This window comes from Pelobates fuscus, chromosome 9, assembly GCF_036172605.1.
Source record: "Pelobates fuscus isolate aPelFus1 chromosome 9, aPelFus1.pri, whole genome shotgun sequence".
NCBI lineage: Eukaryota > Metazoa > Chordata > Amphibia > Anura > Pelobatidae > Pelobates > Pelobates fuscus.
In genome coordinates, this window is record NC_086325.1 from 102,393,538 (window position 1) to 102,412,615 (window position 19,078).

A 19,078-nucleotide genomic window follows, 5' to 3' on the forward strand; every position below is an offset into this window, starting at 1 on the left:
AACTCTTGAAACAGCGCACACTTTTAAAAAGGGAAAACAATATCTTCAAAGCTATTTGAAATATATCAAGACGAAAATAGCTTGTACGCAGCTATTTTTTACTGTTTGTTTTTATTCAAATACATTTTATGTTGTTTTTTACATTTCTGTTCACTTGTTATTTAATATATGTGTGTGCAATGTTATTTTAAACAGACACATGATTATTTTTGCCCCACATTCCAGGGTTTTTGAGAATGTCAGCAATCTGCATTATTCTCTTTGTGTGTTAACTGACTTTCGCCTCGATTTAATACTTTTGGATAACATTTTGAAATGATTTAATAATTTTAAAAATATATATTCAGATTTTGATTTTTTTTATATATTGATATTGGCTTTATACAAGATATTTTTATTTATTCATGATATATAATTTATATATATATAATCCACAATCCTGCACTCACATTTGTAGTATAAGTGCCACGGTGTTCTTTTAGCCAAATCAACATGAATCTCCACCAAGAAAGGCACACGCTGGGCTTTTTGAAGAAAATTATTTGTCTTTATTAATAACACATGGGTTACAGCAAATCGACGTTTCAGTCTATCATAGGACTTTCATCAGAATAGGATATATATATATATATATATATATTTTTTTTTTATCCAAAGATATTAAATAATTTAAATAGCTTATTCAAAAATATTAAGTCAAGGCCATTGTTACTTATTGGTGCATTCTTTATGTTTGCAATTTTCTTAGCGTTAAGACCATTCGTAATTCAGTAAAATGTTGTTACCATCACAAGGTAATTTTTCTTCATTTGAAAAACATTGTTTGTGCATAATCCTTGTGTTATATTCTTCTCTAAGACATTGAGTACTTCCAGTATTGCAATCACTCAATGTTAACTCAAAGTTGATACTTTCGGAGCAGCTCGTTCTGCCAATTTCTCTTTTTGTTTGGAAACACTACTGGGATTCTAATCCTTCGAAATTCCTCTATGCATTTAACTAATTCCACCTCCAATGCTTTTCTTTCCTCGTTAGGTTGCGAAGATTCAGGACAGCTTTGTATTCCATTTTCTTTTACCTCTTGCACAGTATTTTGGGGTGAGGTTGCTACTTGTTCCTCACTGAGTGTGTTGGGGGTCTCTGACAATTCAAGCACAGTAGGACGAGGAATGCTTTCTTCATTGTCATCTTCATTGTCGGGAATGTCATCTTCCTTAGACTGAATATCACCAACTGGCTGATCGGTGGACGTCGTAGCGGAATCGTGACTGTCCAAGCTAAAGCTGGAAAGTTCATTCCCGCTGTCAGGTTCGTGTCTTTCCAATGAATGTTGTAGTGAGACAGGGTCACATTCATTGATTTCTTCCATCACATATTCCTCTGCACAGAAAGATATAGGAGAACCATGTCAGAGGTTATCATGTCTATCTATCAACATTACATTCAAACGTAGGGCCAAATGAACTAAACTGGAAGTATAGCTAACTATGAAATGTTTTTCAGTCTAGCTATTGTGACTTTATATTTGAAATTCACTTTGAACTCCTGACAGTTACTTTAGAAAATAACCCTGTCTATATTTGTATAACTAAACAGTTTAATTATGTTAGAAACCAGGATGGAATCATGGGAGACTTTATTTATAAACAAAAAAGATGTTCAGCACTCCTTGTGAAAAGATGATATGCCTTCAGTGGCAAAGCAGCAATTGCTTGATAAAGACACACAATCGAAACGTTGCTGTTTTGCCAATAAAGGGATATCATCGTTTCATAATAAGGAGTGCTGGACATTTTTTTGTTTGTTTATTCTTTGATACTTATCCAGGAAGACAGAGTCGGAGTCATTGCACCCTTATGAAAAGTAAAAGTGAGTGCTCTCTCATATCATTGTTATTAAGATTTTATTTATAGGGAAGGGGCCACATTAGCAAAGAGTCAAATTCCTTGGAACAGAATGTTCTTGTCATTGTATCAGTGTTACTGAAGAGGCCCAAGGAAGATAGCGCAGACATGTATGAGTGTGGGGATGGATGAGATGTGATTGGTTGTTATGTTTGTGTGGGAGTGTTTGTATGTTAGAAATGGGTGGTGACTAGTTAGCTTATCTCAGTGCCACTTGGGTTCCAGGCCAGCAACAGTTTCCTGCCCATCCTCCCTTCTTTTTGGGTCCTGGTTTGTCATCACAGCTGGCGGGGGGCATGTAGTTGCCAATCAAGTTGGGAGACAATTTACAGGCAGACTAAAAAGGTGGATAATGGTCGGGTCTCACCCTCCCCTGTCTCTTAGGGTAAACTGCAAGGTTACCAAGTTGGACATGCCCCACTGAGCTAAAATCCAGCTGATGGAAAGCATTATGGACGTGCCCCACTAAGCTAAAAGCCAGCTGGTGAGCATTGGACATGTGCAATTCGTTTCGGTCCGAATATGAATTTGGACGAATTCCGGGCAATTCAGACATTCGGGTACTTCCGAATGTCCGAATTGCCAAAGTGCCGAGGTCCCGAAGTTCCAAAATTACCGAATTTCCGAAGTGCCGAAGTTCCGAAGTGCTGAAGTGCCGAAGTTCCGAAGTAACCGAAGTTCCGAAGTGTCAAAGTGCTGAAGTTCCGAAGCACAGTATTGCCTAAGTACTAATATACTTACCCAGTGGAAGAAGAAGAATGTTACACTGTATACAAGTTTAAATAAAAAGTATACAAACATAGCCAGGATTAGGCTGAAAGCATTTGCAACATTTACAACAATCAAGTAACATACATTCATATAAAATGTAAGTTACTTAGCCAGTCAGTGTAATGACAGGAATGAATAAGTAGATAACTCCCTAATTCCCACGGTATTAGGGAGCTACCTACTAAAAGTCTGAAAGACCTAAATTTGTCTTTCAGCCAAATTTACTAATACTAAGTAAAGATTAGTCAGTATTAGTAAATTATTCCCATACTCGCTATACCGCGAGTAGGGGCATGTCTATTAAACAGTGAGCAGCCTGTGGCTGCTCGCTGTTAAAAAAATAAATAAATAAAAATTGCCCCCCCGGCCCCCACCCCTGGGTGGGGGGTGGGGGCCCTACAGTAAAATAAGGGGGGGACCTAATGTCCTCCCCCCTGGCCCCCATCCCTGAGTGGTGGGTGGGGGCCCTAAATACTAATAGGGGGGACCTAATGTCCTCCCCCTGGCCCCCACAACTGAGCGGTGGGTGGGGGCCCTACAGTAAAATAAGGGAGGGGACCTTATGTCCTCCCCCCTGAGCCCTGGGTGGGGGCCCTAAATACTAAAAAGGGGGGACCTAATGTCCTCCCCCCTGGCCCCCATCCCTGAGTGGTGGGTGGGGGCCCTAAATACTAATAGGGGGGACCTAATGTCCTCCCCCTGGCCCCCACAACTGAGCGGTGGGTGGGGGCCCTACAGTAAAATAAGGGAGGGGACCTTATGTCCTCCCCCCTGAGCCCTGGGTGGGGGCCCTAAATACTAAAAAGGGGGGGACCTAATGTCCTCCCCCCTGGCCCCCACCCCTGAGTGGCGGGTGGGGGCCCTAAATACCAATAGGGGGAGGACCTATTGTCCTCCCCCCGGCCTCCACCCCTGAGCGGCGGGTGGGGGCCCTAAAAAAATGTCCCGTCCCCCCAGGTGACTAGGGGGCCCCAAACCCCTAGTCACCCCCTCCCCCCCAAACAAAATTATCCCCCTACCTACTTCCCTCACCCTAAAAATAATTAGGGGGGGACCTTTAACTAAGAACCTGTAAAAAAAAAAAAAACTTACCATTCGATGTTTTCTTTCTTCTAAAATCTTCTTTTTTCAGCCCCCAAAAAGGCCAAATAAAAAACATAATAACCGACGCAATAAAAAAATAATTTAAAAAAACGAGCGCAAAATTAAATAATCCTTCTTCACCCATGGAAGTCTCCATGCAGACTGAGCTCTGCAGGGCGGGGCAAGGCTTATAAAGCCTTGCCCCGCCCTGCAATTAGGCTCAGAGCACTCTGATTGGTGGGTTTAAGTCATCCAATCAGAGTGCTCTGACAGGTAAATGAAGAGACTGACAGGTAAGTCTCTACATTTACCTGTCACAGCACTCTGATTGGTTGGTTTGAAATCCACCAATCAGAGTGTTCTGTGTCATTTTACACAGCGTATGAAAGTTCTTTGGAATTTTCCCACGCTGTGTAATTTGACTCATAACTCTCTGATTGGTTACTTAATCCACCAATCAGAGAGTTATGAGTCAAATTACACAGCGTGGGAAAATTCCAAAGAACTTTCCCACGCTGTGTAAAATGGCACAGAGTACTCTGATTGGTGGATTTCAAACCAACCAATCAGAGTGCTGTGACAGGTAAATGTAGAGACTTACCTGTCAGTCTCTTCATTTACCTGTCATGGCACTCTAATTGGATGACTTAAACCCACCAATCAGAGTGCTCTGAGCCTAATTGCAGGGCGGGGCAAGGCTTTATAAGCCTTCCCCCGCCCTGCAGAGCTCAGTCTGCGCGGAGCCCTCCATGAGTGAAGAAGAATTATTTTTTTTTGCGCTCTTTTATTTTTTTATTGGGTCGGTTATTATGGTTTTTTATTTGGTCTTTTTTGGGGCTGAAAAAAGAAGATTTTAGAAGAAAGAAAACATTGAATGGTAAGTTGTTGTTTTTTTTACAAGTTCTAAGTTAAAGGTCCCCCCTCATTATTTTTAGGGTGAGGGGGGTAGGTAGGGGGATAATTTTTTTGAGGGGGGAGGGGGTGACTAGGGGTTTGGGGACCCCTAGTCACCTGGGGGGGACATCTATTTTAGGGCCCCCACCTGCCGCTCAGGGGTGGGGGCCAGGGGGGAGGACATTAGGTCCCCCCCTTATTAGTATTTAGGGCCCCCACCCACCACTCAGGGGTGGGGGCCAGAGGGAGGACCTTAGGTACCCCCCTTTTTTAGTACTTAGGGCCCCCACCCGCCACTCAGGGGTGGGGACCAGGGGGGAGGACATTAGGTCCCCCCCTTATTGGTATTTAGGGTCCCCACCCACCACTCAGGGGTGGGGGCCAGGGGGGAGGACCTTAGGTCCCTCCCTTAGTACTTAGGGCCCCCACCCGCCCCTTAGTACTTAGGGCCCCCACCCGCCACTCAGGGGTGGGGACCAGGGGGGAGGACATTAGGTCCCCTCCCTTATTCCAATTTAGGGCCCCCACCCACCACTCAGGGGTGGGGGCCAGGGGGAGGACATTAGGTCCCCCCCTTATTAGTATTTAGGGCCCCCACCCACCGCTCAGGGGTGGGAGCCCGGGGGGAGAACATTAGGTCCCCCCCTTATACCAATTTAGGGCCCCCACCTGCTGCTCAGGGGTGGGGGCCATGGGGGAGGACATTGGGTTCCCCCTTATTAGTATTTAGGGCCCCCACCCACCGTTGAGGGTTGGGGGCCGGGGGGAGGGCAATAGGTCCCCCCCATCATTTTACTTTAGGGCCCCCACCCGCCACTCAGTGTTGGGGGCCAGGGGGCAATAGGTCCCCTCTTTAGTTTAAAAGCGGTGGGGGCTCGGGAGGGGGCACAGGCTGCTCACTGTTTACTAGACATGCCCCTACTCGCGGTATAGCGAGTAGGGGGCAAAATTTACTAATACTAAGTCATTTTTACTTAGTATTAGTAAATTTGTCTGAAAGACCAATTTAGGTCTTTCATCCTTTTGATAGATAACTCCCTAATACCGTGGGAATTAGGGAGTTATCTAATAAGCGGCTGCAAAAGAAGTCCCGAAGTGCCGAAGTCCCGAAATTCCGAAGTTCCGAAGTGTCGAAGTGCCGAAGTTGCCAAAGTTCCGAAGTGCCGAAGTTGCCGAAGTTCCGAAGTGCGGAAGTTCCGAAGTTGCCGAATTTCCAAAGTGTCGAAGTGCCGAAGTTCCGAAGTGCTGAAGTGCCGAAGTTCCGAAGTTGCCGAAGTTCCGAAGTGTTGAAGTGTTGAAGTGCCGAATTGCCGAAGTCCCGAATTGCGAAAATCCCGAATTTCGGAATGCCGAACCGAACCGAAAAGTTTCCCCATGCACACGCCTAGTGAGCATTAAAGGTTAAAAGGGAATTTTGAGAGCATTTGGGGATGTGAGTTAGATTGGGAAGGACATTTGATTAAAGTTAAATACTGTATACTGAATGACACTATGTGTTATTTATGTGTTATTTTATTGATCAGTTTGTTATATTTATTAATTTATAATTAAAGATGGATGTGTTATGCAGTATTTATATGTTTTAAATAAATGCTGTGGCCTGTTTCATCCATCGTTGTTGTCTGTCTTTATTAGGGATTTACTGGTTCGTCATGGGGATGCTTATCTTATCCAGTGCCTACTACGTACATAGTGTTTCTCTGTTAGCCTTGTTGTGAAATAATTAATTGCAAAGTATAGTCATTCTGTTAACTAATGCCTTTAAGATGATCTTGCACAAAGATACATCTATATATATGTACATCTGGCAATCTGTCTGAGTGTATGCAGACATCCCATCATGCAAAAATGCATTTCAGGGAGGTGGCTTCACCCGCTACTGCACCCCCCTCCCCATACACACACAGCCACCAAACATGTGTGAACACCTTGCCACACAGATAGACACACTGGTACTGGTACATACACACACAGATACACACACTGGTACATACACACATACACACCCACTGGCACATAGACACATACACTCAGATACACAGATACACACACTGACACATAAACTCAGATACACACTGGCACACAGATACACACACTGGCACATACACACACTCAAATACACACTGGCACATAGATAGAAACACTGACATACACTCAAATGCACACACTGGCACATACAATCAGATATGCACATTGACATACAGATACACACTGGCATATACACAGATACACACACTGACACACACACACTCAGATACACACGCTGGCACATACACTCAGATACACATACTGACATACAGATACACACTGACACATATAGAAACACTCAGATAAACACTGACATACAGATACACACACACTCGCACATACACACACCTAAATACACTGATACACACAAGCACAAAAACACATATATGTCATACCTTATATATCTGCAGCCACCCTCCTGTTAGGTTACCTTTTGTGTCCAGGAGGGCGGCTTGCCTGGAGTCCTGGTGATGGTGGCTGAGGCTGATAGGAGTAAGCATGCAGCAGCTCACTCCAGCCTCTACTCTGCCTCCATGCTGCCTGTACCACAGCTGCTTCCAGTCTCCTCCCTCCCTCCAATCCTCCCTGGTGGCTGTCAGTGAAGCTGGGAGGAAGTGACAGGCTGTCACTTCCTCCCTGCCAGCTGATATTACAGGGGCGCGGTCAGCTCTGAAAGGGTGGGCACCCGATCGGGTTTCTGTTATGCGAGTATTATCTGGTGTATATTGGCCGAGCGCCTGCAGATAGAGTATATTATGGTCTGAGAGAAAGCCGTTAGTTTCTCCCAGCAAGCACTTCCTGTCTGACTAGGTAGAGCAGCGTTCCCCAGGGTTCTGCGAGAACACAAATGTGGTTCCGCCAAAATTTCTGAAAACAAAATGGTCACAGGTGGCGAGGGAGCAGTGGACAGCGATCGCCCTGCTCAGCTCACATGCACAGCAATGATGCCGGAGCCGGAATATGAGCAGGGAGATCACTGCTCCCTCGCCGCCCACACGCCAGTCACTCAGCAGCCCCACTGGACCCCAGGGACAGCACGCCAGCCGCTCAGCAGCCCCACTGCACCCCAGGGACCACATGCCCAGACGTTCTGCAGCACCTCTGGACCCCAGGGACATAGAGACTACATGCCAGAACTCCCAAAGGTAGGGAGGCTGGGTGGGGTAATATTAATAAAAAAAAAAAAAGAAATTGTATATGTGTCTGTTAGGTAGTTTGTATGTGTTTGTGTGTCTGTCAAAGAGTTTATGTGTGTTTGTTAGTGAGAGTGTATGTGTGCTTGTCAGTGAGTGTGTGAGTGTGTATTTGTTTGTCAGTGAGAATGTATGTGTGCTTGTCAGTGAGAGTGTATATGTGTTTGTATGTGTGTCTGTAAAATAGTATGTGAGTTTGTCCGTGAGAGTGTATGTGTGTCTGTCAAAGAGTATGTGTGTCTGAGTGTGTGAGTGTATGTATCTGTGTGTCAAGGTTTGTGTATGTGTCACTGTGTATATGTCAGTATGTGTAATAATCAGGCAATAATCACTAGTGCCTAAACTGAATGTGTTGGAGGACTTACTGTTAACATTTATTCTCTGCCCTCTATAGCTTCCATGGTGCTGGAGAGGAAGTATGTTATCTTCTTGTCTTGGCTTATTTCTTCTCCCTTGTTATGCTGCACTGTGTGTATCTGAGTGTGTGTGTGTGTGTGTATGTCAGTATGTGTGTGTGTGTGTGTGTATGTGCCAGATTCATACACACCGGCACACACAAATACAGATACACACAACTTGATACACAGACACATACAAACACAGATACACACACTTTGACACACAGATGCACACACTTTGACACACAAATAGATACATACAGATATGCACTGTGTCAAGGTGTATGTATCTGTGTGTCAAAGTGTGTGCCACTATGTGCCAGTGTGTGTATCTGTGTGTCAAAAACATTTACACACACACACAGATACACATTGACACACAGATACACACTGGCAGATACAAACACAGATACATGCACCTTGACACACAGACACACACTGGCACATACAAAAAATGTTGCAATAATTTTATTTTACCGGGGGGGGGGGAGGGAGGAAGGGGGTTGATACACTATGTAAAAGGGTTCCATGGTAAAAATGAATTGGGAACCCCTGGGGTAGAGGATACAGAAGATGCTCACCCTGCGGTCCACACGGAAACGCTGCAAGAAGTGAAAAGCAGAAGGGTGAGTGCTGTGCTATGGCAGCTGCCTTGTTTGCCTAGCAGTTGCACCGGCCCTGCCCTCTACACAGAAAAAGTGAATTTATCTCCAGAATAAAATTTAACTTTGTTGTTGAATAAAGGCTGTTGGGATAGACCATTTACACTATAACCAATTTAGAAATATGAAGTGGGTGACCCTTTGATAGTGCAATATTTTATGGAGGCGGGTTCTTGGCCACTAAAACACTGGTATATCTGAGTGTATAAAAGAGATTCACAGCAAATTCGTATAGATTATAGTCCTTGTAAATAATATACTTTTGTCCTTGCTCATAATTGCATTTTCAGTTATGTAAATGGTTATCAGTTATTCATAAAGTCGCCTAAATAGCCCTTAAATAGCATTGTCCCTAGCCATTGTTGGCAATAATCACTAGTGCCTAAACTGAATGTGTTAACATTTATTCTCTGCCCTCTATAGCTTCCATGGTGCTGGAGAGGAAGTATGTTATCTTCTTGTCTTGGCTTATTTCTTCTCCCTTGTTATGCTGCACTGTGTGTATCTGAGTGTGTGTTTGTGTGTGTGTGTGTGTGTGTGTGTGTGTGTATGTCAGTGTGTGTGTGTGTGTGTGTGTGCATGATGCCATATTCATACATACTGGCACACACAAATACAGATACACACACCTTGATATACAGACACATACAAACACAGATACAAACACTTTGACACACAGATACCTTTGTGATATAACAACATTTAGTTTTTTCTTTTGGTTTATTTATTCTTGTTTTATTAAATGAACACTATAGGCAACCAGACTTCATCTCATTGAAGTGGTCTGGGCGCAGTGTTCCTGTCCCCTTAAACCTGCAAGTGAAAACATTGCAGTTTTAGAGAGACCTCAATGTTTACATTACAATGCTAAGACTACCTCTAGTGGCTGTCTTCGGTGAAATGAAGCTGTACTTCCTCACGCTGTGCATGAGAATATTCAGCATTTTGTAAAACTCCAAAGGAAAGCATTGAGTGAATGCATTCCTGTGAGGAAGGCCTAATGCGTGTGCGGCACTTGCAGCACATGCACATTAGGTTCCCAGATCACATTAACGTCGGAGGAGGAGGAGACCGATCCAGGGACCTTAGAGCTGCAAACAGGTAAGTGTTTAGAGGGTTTTTACCCCTATATGGCCTTGAGAAGACCAGGGGAATTGGGGGCACGGACACAGAGAGACACTGTAGTGTTAGTAATGCAGTTTTGTATTACAAATGTATAACAATTTGAAAAAAACACTCTTCAGGGCTTCAGTGTGTAACATGAAGAATGATTTTAATGTGTTTGTGTTTAGTTATGTAACTCTCCATGTTGGGAAACATGTAAGTGAGATGTGTTAGTGTTAAGCTTAGCCTTGGCCAGCAACCAGTCCTGCATATAACCAGATCACTGCAGAATCTCTCTTGCATAGAGACTAGAGACATTTCATTGGTTTCACAAGCCTCTGATGTCCGCTGATACAATACAGAAGAGAAAAAATTCCCAACGGTGAGCCATGATGTTCTACTGGTTATGGCACACCAACAGCCATTAAACAGGAAGAAGGAACATGTTCGTCCATAATACTTTTACCTGGTAAAGCTGAAGATAATTCTGACTGTGTTATTTGTTCCTTAGTGAGATTTGCAGCACCTGCAAATTAAAATGTAAGTTAATCAATGGTTTTCGTGTTAATTATTGCTATTTATGCTTCTACCATCAGTTAGCACCGATTACCTGTATCTATTTTAAAAAGCGTAAATGGGGGTTATCTTTAATGTTATTGTGGCCCTGTGCAACTGTCCATCTAACGGCCCTTACTTAACATCCTCACAAGCTCTGCATCTCTCTGTTTCTTACATCTTTCTCCCATCCATTTTAGCCTCAACTAACCCAGTTCTAACTATTTCATGTTAGTACACATTCTAGACTAGAGAATCAGATAAGCATAACTAAATTAATGAGGATAACAATACAATTAATGAAATTGTAGACACACAGAAATGACAGGTAAATAGGTGGACAGACGCAAAATTACCGATAGATTAGATAAATAGGTAGACAGGATAGATAGATAGATAGCACTCCTCACACCCATTACACCCCTCATACACACATTGCAGCCACTCAGGCACACAGTGCACCCCTCACACACGCTGTACCACTACACACTACACTACTCTCTGAGGCCCGCTTTGCCACATGCGGAGGGGCTGCGGTACCTGGGATGGCACAGTTCAGTGATAATGGGGGCTGGGGGGCCGACCCTACACCACCCCTTTTTGCCCGGTGAGGATCATCCCGGCCCAGGAGTCGATACTGACACCAGCGAAGATGAAGGCAGTTAAGGACTTGAATCGCCTAGATGCCCCCTCCCACCGGTGCTGGGAATGATTAATTGCGCCCATGAAAGTTCTGAGCTGTGGAAGCAGGGAGGATAGCTTACCTATGCGGGACTGCCATAGACGGCTCATGTGGCCTTGGTTCTGCCGGGCTCTGAATGGATTCCCTGGGCTGTCTGCCAGTCCACAAGTGTGGTGCCCTCTGGGTGTGAGGGGTCCCCGGGGAAACATGTCCCTTTTGCTGCGAGCCCTGTGGTATGGAGAGGTGTGGAACTTCCGGCGGACCGGTGGCCGTGGGCGACATACTCTGGTTCCAAGCGTGCGGCCGGTAACAGGAGAGACATGGGGAGCATGCGCTCCATGAAGGCTCAAGTGATGCTAGCGGGGTGCAGGGGGCAGATAGCCCGCGGACTCTTAGTGGGGGGTCCAGTGGACAATTCTTGCACCTGTGTGCCCACAGCACCACAGAAAGCCCAGTTGGTGGACTGGGAGCGATCTGGGGAGGACAGACGGAGACTCAACCACTGAGAGACATATTGTTGTGGACCATGGGAGGCTCCCACTGAGATAGCTACTAAGCCTGATGGTAATACCCTGGAAAAGCTCTCCAGGGGAGGGGACCCCCCTATTGTTCCTCTTTCCTTTTTACTCCCCCTTTCCCCTTTTTTATTCTCTTTACTTATTTTATTGCAAAGTATTACCGATTATTCTGCTCTAGTCCTCACAGCAATGACTCAAATCCATGTTTAATGTAGATTATTCTCTTATTATTACTTATGGATTCTTGATATGTTACCTAGTTAACAGCAGCTAATATGCAAACTATGGTATAGGTAGTATTTAAAGCATCTAACACTTAAGTCATATCTACGTGGGATCAGGCTACTAATCGCATACCTTAATTTAAGTATGATATTATTGTTCACGTTAGTGCTGTTGTATGGCATAGTTACCTGGCTATAAAAATGCGTTTTATTAGTTTGTTGTTCTGGCAATATTATTTATATAATTTCTGACTACGCATCGACACCCTAAATCTGATTGATTGAGAAGTCTCAATCTCTGAAACAAAATTTATCCAGCTGCCCTGTACTATGCATTATGAATGATAAACTACCACCATTAGCACTGCCTTCACGACAGGGGCGGGCTGGGCCAGGGGGCAGGGAGGCAATTGCCCCCCAGGCCGCCCTAAATAATTTTAAAACCGGCCGCTGCAGGGCCGGTCCTAATGCTGCAGCTGCCTGAGTGCTCTGTAAGGAGCCTCAGGCGGCTTCATCACAGCTTCTCCGTGTGCACTTGTGCACTTCCTGTCAGTCTGGCCGGGTACAGGAAACGGAAAATCCTGTTCCGCGCGGAGTTTCTGTTTCCTGTAACCGGCCGGACTGACAGGAAGTGCACACTGAGTGTGCACCTTCCTATCACTCTGGCCGGGAACCGCGGACCGGAGAGGAGCTCAGCCACGCTACAGGGGAGGGGAGGGATTAAGAAGAAGGGGGTGGAGTAAAAAGAAGGGGGTGGAGTAAAAAGAAGGGGGTGGAGTAAAAAGAAGGGGGTGGTAAAAAGAGGGGGGTGGTAAAAAGAGGGGGGTGGTAAAAAGAAGGGGGGAGTAAGAAGAACAGGTGAGGGGTAAGAAGAACAGGTGAGGGGTAAGAAGAACAGGTGAGGGGTAAGAAGAACAGGTGAGGGGTAAGAAGAACAGGTGAGGGGTAAGAAGAACAGGTGAGGGGTAAGAAGAACAGGTGAGGGGTAAGAAGAACAGGTGAGGGGTAAGAAGAACAAGGAGGGGTAAGAAGAACAAGGGGGGAAGTAAGAAGAACAGGGGGGGAAGTAAGAAGAACAAGGGGGGGAGTAAGAAGAATAAGGGGGGGGAAGTAAGAAGAATAAGGGGGGGAAGTAAGAAGAATAAGGGGGGGGAAGTAAGAAGAATAAGGGGGGGGAAGTAAGAAGAATAAGGGGGGGAAGTAAGAAGAATAAGGGGGGGGAAGTAAGAAGAATAAGGGGGGGAAGTAAGAAGAATAAGGGGGGGGAAGTAAGAAGAATAAGGGGGGGGAAGTAAGAAGAATAAGGGGGGGAAGTAAGAAGAATAAGGGGGGGAAGTAAGAAGAATAAGGGGGGGAAGTAAGAAGAATAAGGGGGGAAGTAAGAAGAATAAGGGGGGGAAGTAAGAAGAATAAAGGGGGAGGGGGGAGTCAGGGTGAGGAGAAGGGGAGATGAGGAGAACGGGGGGGACTGAGAAGAACACAGGGAGGGGAGAGGTGAGGAGAACACAGGGAGGGGGAGGTGAGGAGAACACGGGGAGGGGGGAGGTGAGGAGAACACAGGGAGGGGGGAGGTGAGGAGAACACAGGGAAGGGGGAGGTGAGGAGAACACAGGGAAGGGGGAGGTGAGGAGAACACAGGGAAGGGGGAGGTGAGGAGAACACAGGGAGGGGGGAGGTGAGGAGAACACAGGGAGGGGGGAGGTGAGGAGAACACAGGGAGGGGGAGGTGAGGAGAACACAGGGAGGGGGGAGGTGAGGAGAACACAGGGAGGGGGGAGGTGAGGAGAACACAGGGAGGGGGGAGGTGAGGAGAACACAGGGAGGGGGGAGGTGAAGAGAACACAGGGAGGGGGGAGGTGAAGAGAACACAGGGAGGGGGGAGGTGAAGAGAACACAGGGAGGGGGGAGGTGAAGAGAACACAGGGAGGGGGGAGGTGAAGAGAACACAGGGAGGGGGGAGGTGAAGAGAACACAGGGAGGGGGGAGGTGAAGAGAACACAGGGAGGAAACACACAATACATCCCTTATACACAAATGCACACTGCTTCCACTACACACAAACACACTGCATCACCTACACAAACTGGTATCCCTATACACTACATACCATAAGCACACATATTATATCCTCTACAATAACACATCCTCTACACACTCCACTCCCTGTGAGCGAACTCATGGGTGGGTGGAACATATAAGTGGACTTATGAGTGGGCCTTATGGGCATACTCACCGTCAGGCCCTGGGGCTCAAACCTTGAGCTGTGTAAGGGCCCCCCCAAAAATGGAGCTGCTTCAAATTCTCCCAGAACATGGAATTTTGTGACCACAGTTGCAAACAGCCTCCAGAGATCCTGTTCTACACCAGACCAGTGGAGCCAAACTGCAGCCCATCAACATCCTCCTCATCTGGTTGTAAGTAGGCAATCTAGTATGATATTACTGACACTAATCTATAATTTACCTCACATTAAAGGGACACTTAATGAAGGGAGCTTAATGAAGTGGTTCTGGTGTCTATAGCCGGTCCCTGCAGGCTTTTTAATGTAAACACACACTGTGTGCAGCACTGGTGTTAGTTCATATGGCAGATCATATGGGTGGGGCATTGTGATGTCACATGGGGGGCGGCAAATTTTGTATCTTGCCTAGGGCAAAAATCCTTGCACCGGCTCTGATCCTGGGCAGGTGCACCAGTCTACTATAAAGATTGCACTGCACTCTCCTCCTGCCCAGACCCATCTTTACTGCAGTGCAAGTGCCCTCTGCCCCTAATTTACAGTCGTTCACACTCACAACAAGTAGTGCCTGGAGCCCTTTGCAGAGACTGGAACAAAGAGGTTCTGCGGCAGCTGGCCGTCCTGCAAGCATTACATTAACCAGCTGTTTCCCATGCAGCCACAGGTGGCGCTGTGCTGGGAGAATGTGATTACTCTTCACTTCCTCCCAGCCTACAGAGCAGCGCATGGGGGAGAGAGAGGAGGAAGCATGGTTTAATCTTACAAATCCACTAAGCAAATCTTTATAAATTTGGGGGGGATCAGCTCTGTTTCCACAGTTTATTGGTGTTTACTCTGATGTCTGTATTAATATTGAGGGATTTCTAAGTAGTAACATCAGTGTGTGTCAGCAGGGCCAGCCGTTGGGGTGTGCAAGCTGTGCGGTCACGCAGGGTGCCATGACAACAGAGGCGCCCGGCGGCCAACACAGCTCACAAGTTGGGTACACCAGCATATTCAATTTAAACGATTCGCTGGTGGTCCACTGGTGTGCACCAGCAGTAGGTGCAGTCATATTATATCCTCTCCCTCGTGGTTCCGGCGCTCAGTTAGTGAGTCAGAGCACAGGCTCAGAGATTCTCAGCCTGCGCTCTGACAACATTGAAAGTCAGAGCCGTGAAGGAGCGGGTATTCGCATAACATCAATAACCGTTCTAAAACCAGGAAAAGGTGGGCATGGATGGTGAACTGATTTGGTGGTGCAATGGGCCACTTGACTGGTTTTGTCCCCCAGGCCCAAGACTGCCAGCCCTCCCCTGGTGCAGATGCACCTGAGGCAGTTTCGCCGCTCCACGTGGGGCCCGGGCAGCCCCCCCAAAAATGGAGCTGCTACCCATTCTACTAGAACTATGAATTTTGTGACCACAGTTACAAACAGCCTCCAGAGATCCTGTTCTACACCAGACCAGTGGAGCCAAACTGCAGCCCAGCATCATCCTCATCTGGTTGTAAGTAGGCAATCTAGTACATTATTAGTGACACTAATCTATAATTTACCTCACATTAAAGGGACACTATAGTCCCCAGAACCACTTCAGCTTAATGAAGTGGTTCTGGTGTCTATAGCCGGTCCCTGCAGGCTTTTTAATGTAAACACACACTGTGTGCAGCACTGGCATTAGTTCATATGGCAGATCATATAGGTGGGGCATTGTGATGTCACATGGGGGGCAGCAAATTTTTATTTTGCCTAGGGCAGCAAAAATCCTTGCACCGGCTCTGATCCTGGGCAGGTGCACCAGTCTACTGGTGACCCACAGGAGGGGAGTGCACTGATTGCACAGCACTCTCCTCCTGCCCAGATCCTTCTTAACCGCAGTGCAAGTGCCCTCTGCCCTTAATTTACAGTGGCTCACACTCACAGCAAGCAGTGCCTGGAGCCCTTTGCAGAGACGGAAACAAAAAGGTTCTGTGGCAGCTGGCCGTCCTGCAAGCATTACATTAAACAGCTGTTCCCCATGCAGCCACAGGTGGCGCTGTGCTGGGAGAATGTAATTACTCTTCACTTCCTCCCAGCCTACAGAGCAGCGCATGGGAGAGAGAAAGGAGGAGGCATGATTTAATCTTACAACAAATCCAGTAAGCAAATCTTTATAAATTTGGGGTGATAAGCTCTGTTTCCACAGTTTATTGGTGTTTACTCTGATGTCTGTATTAATATTGAGGGATGTCTAAGTAGTAACGTCAGTGTGTGTCAGCAGGGCCAGCCGTTGGGGTGTGCATGCTGTGCGGTCACGCAGGGTGCCATGACTACAGAGGTGCCCGGTGGCCAACACAGCTCACAAGTTGGGGACACCAGCATATTCAATTTAAGCGATTCACTGGTGGTCAGATTATATCCTCTCCCTCGTGGTTCCGGCGCTCAGTTAGTGAGTCAGAGCACAGGCTCAGAGATTCTCAGCCTGTGCTCTGACAACATTGAAAGTCAGAGCCGTGAAGGAGCAGGTATGGCAAAGAGCTACTGATTAGCATAACATCAATATCCGTTATAAAACCAGGAAAAGGTGGGCATGGATGGTGAGCTGATTTGGTGGTGCAATGGGCCACTTGACTGGTTTTGCCCCCCAGGCCTAAGGCTGCCAGCCCTCCCCTGCTTCACGATACCTAGGTATTAGCGTGACAAAGACCTTTTGGGGTCGAAACGTTGCTGTTGTGGTTTCTAACAAAGTGCCTGTCTTGAACCAAGGAGTGCTTGGACCTCTATTACTTTACTAATGTTTGGAAATCTGATGTTTGATTCCGGCTCAGCAAGCAACTAGGCTCAGATTTGTGGGAGTGAGTGCAGTTCCACATATACTATTTAAGATACCTAAGTATTAGACTGCTGATTTGATGATTACTCAAATAATTTTTGACCACACACTGACACATGCACATGTCCTAACATCAGACATAGATTTATTCAGCCATACTGTAACATGCGTTACAGATCCACTACACACACTGCATCCCTTACACCCACACACTGCATCCCTTACACACACTGCATACCTCACATAGACACAGCACCCTATCACACACAGAACCCCACCACACACTGCATTCCTCACACACAGCCCTCCTCTCACACCCATCTCACACACACACACACACACACACAGCACCCATCACACACACTGCACCCTTTACACACACTGCACCCATCACACACACACACTACACCACTCACGTACATATTGCAACCCCTCACACACATTGAATTTTTCTGCCCCCCTTCCCCCTCCCAAAAAATTACATCTTCACCTGTGCCTCTTAACCTCCCTTTTGTGTTTCTTATCCCCTCTTTTAAATGTCTTTAAATGTCCCTTTAGTGCATTGTATCTCCTATTTTTCCCCATTGTGTGTCTTACAACTCCCTTGTGTATCTCTTACAACCCCCCTTGAGTGTCTTTTATCCACCCTCTTTGTATCACTCTTAAATCCTCCACATTGTGTGTGTCTTACACCTCCCAGCCCCTTTGTGTGACTCCTTCTCTCCCAGCCCCTTTGTTTATTTTGCTCTTCCCAGATCATTTGTGTGTGTCTCTTTCACCCCCAGTCCATCTGTCTCCCTCCCCCAGCCCCTCTGTGTGTCTTTTTTGCTGCTTCTCAAGCCCCACTGTGTGTTTCTTTCACATCCAGTCCCTATCCCCTCCCCGTCCCTTAGTGGTTCCCTCCCTTCCCTGTCCCTTAGTGTTCCTCTCCTCCTTTCCCTGTCCCTTAGTGTTTCTCTCCCTTCCCTGTCCCTTCGTGCACCCCCCACCCCCTTAGTGGTCCCCTCCCCTTCCTGGTGTGCCTCCTACCTCTCTTGTAAACTAGCCGAGCTGAGTGGATTCCCGAATAGTGAGCACCTCCTGTTAGTCCAGCCGGGTGCAGGAAACAAAAGCTCCTGTACCACGCTCCGCTCTGCCACGCTACACTCAGTGGTGTATACACACTGACAGTCACACACACTCAAATACCCCCTCTCTGGAGCCGAATTATTTTCCCAGTCCGGCCCTGTTTGTAGTCATTGCTGCAGGATCAGTAAGTGAAAGGAAGGTTAAAGGAACACTATAGTCACCTAAATTACTTTAGCTAAATAAAGCAGTTTTAGTGTTGTAAGGAAACCAAGTGTATTTAAACCTCCTTCGGTAGTTTCCTCCCGAACCGCCAGCAGGGCCGGCCTTAGGGGTGTGCGAGCTGTGCGGCCGCACAGGGCGCCATGGACCAGGGGGCGCCCTGTGGCTGACACAGCTCGCACTGTCTCCTAGTGACAGCCTGTGAAGGAGAGCTCAAAACTCTCCCCTAATACAGGCTGCGCTGTGTAGCGTGGCCGCGCTCTGCCCCCCTGCCTCTTAATGCTGCCCTCACTGATAGTCCCCAGACTCCCCACTCGGATCTCAGTGAGAGAAAGGGGGCGGGGTTAAACGCCAATCGGAGGCGGAGCTACATGGGAAGCGGGGCGGAGCTACAGGCAGGCGAACCCTCTGGTAAGTTAGGGGAAGCAGGAAGGAGTTCCTGTTCCCCCATCTACCACCACACTGCCCCCTGCTCCCCCATCCACCCTAACCATGCCCCCTGCTCCCCCATCCACCCTAACCGTGTCCCCTGCTCCCCCCTACCCTAACTGTGCCCCCTGCTCCCCACCTACTCTAACTGTGCCCCCTGCTCCCCACCTACTCTAACTGTGCCCCCTGCTCCCCACCTACTCTAACTGTGCCCCCTGCTCCCCACCTACTCTAACTGTGCCCCCTGCTCCCCCCTACCCTAACTGTGCCCACTGCTCCCCACCTACTCTAACTGTGCCCCCTGCTCCCCACCTA

The 19,078-nt window shown here is 47.0% G+C and overlaps 1 protein-coding gene across 3 annotated transcripts in view; it reads right to left on the reverse strand.

The window, feature by feature from the left end:
- Window positions 1-691: 691 nt before the first annotated feature.
- The window catches only part of LOC134572923 (BTB/POZ domain-containing protein KCTD12-like), a 53,231-nt gene continuing 34,844 nt past the window's right edge, over window positions 692-19,078 (reverse strand). For 2 of the 3 annotated variants that reach the window (XM_063432231.1, XM_063432234.1), the window contains 2 exons: window positions 10,504-10,563; window positions 692-1,380 (listed from right to left, as the gene is read on the reverse strand). In XM_063432231.1, the coding sequence (XP_063288301.1) occupies window positions 899-1,380; window positions 10,504-10,563 (542 nt within the window). In that variant the 3' untranslated portion in view covers window positions 692-898. Of the gene's footprint in view, window positions 1,381-10,503; window positions 10,564-19,078 lie in introns of those variants that run through there. The other variant, XM_063432233.1, reaches the window with a different exon arrangement.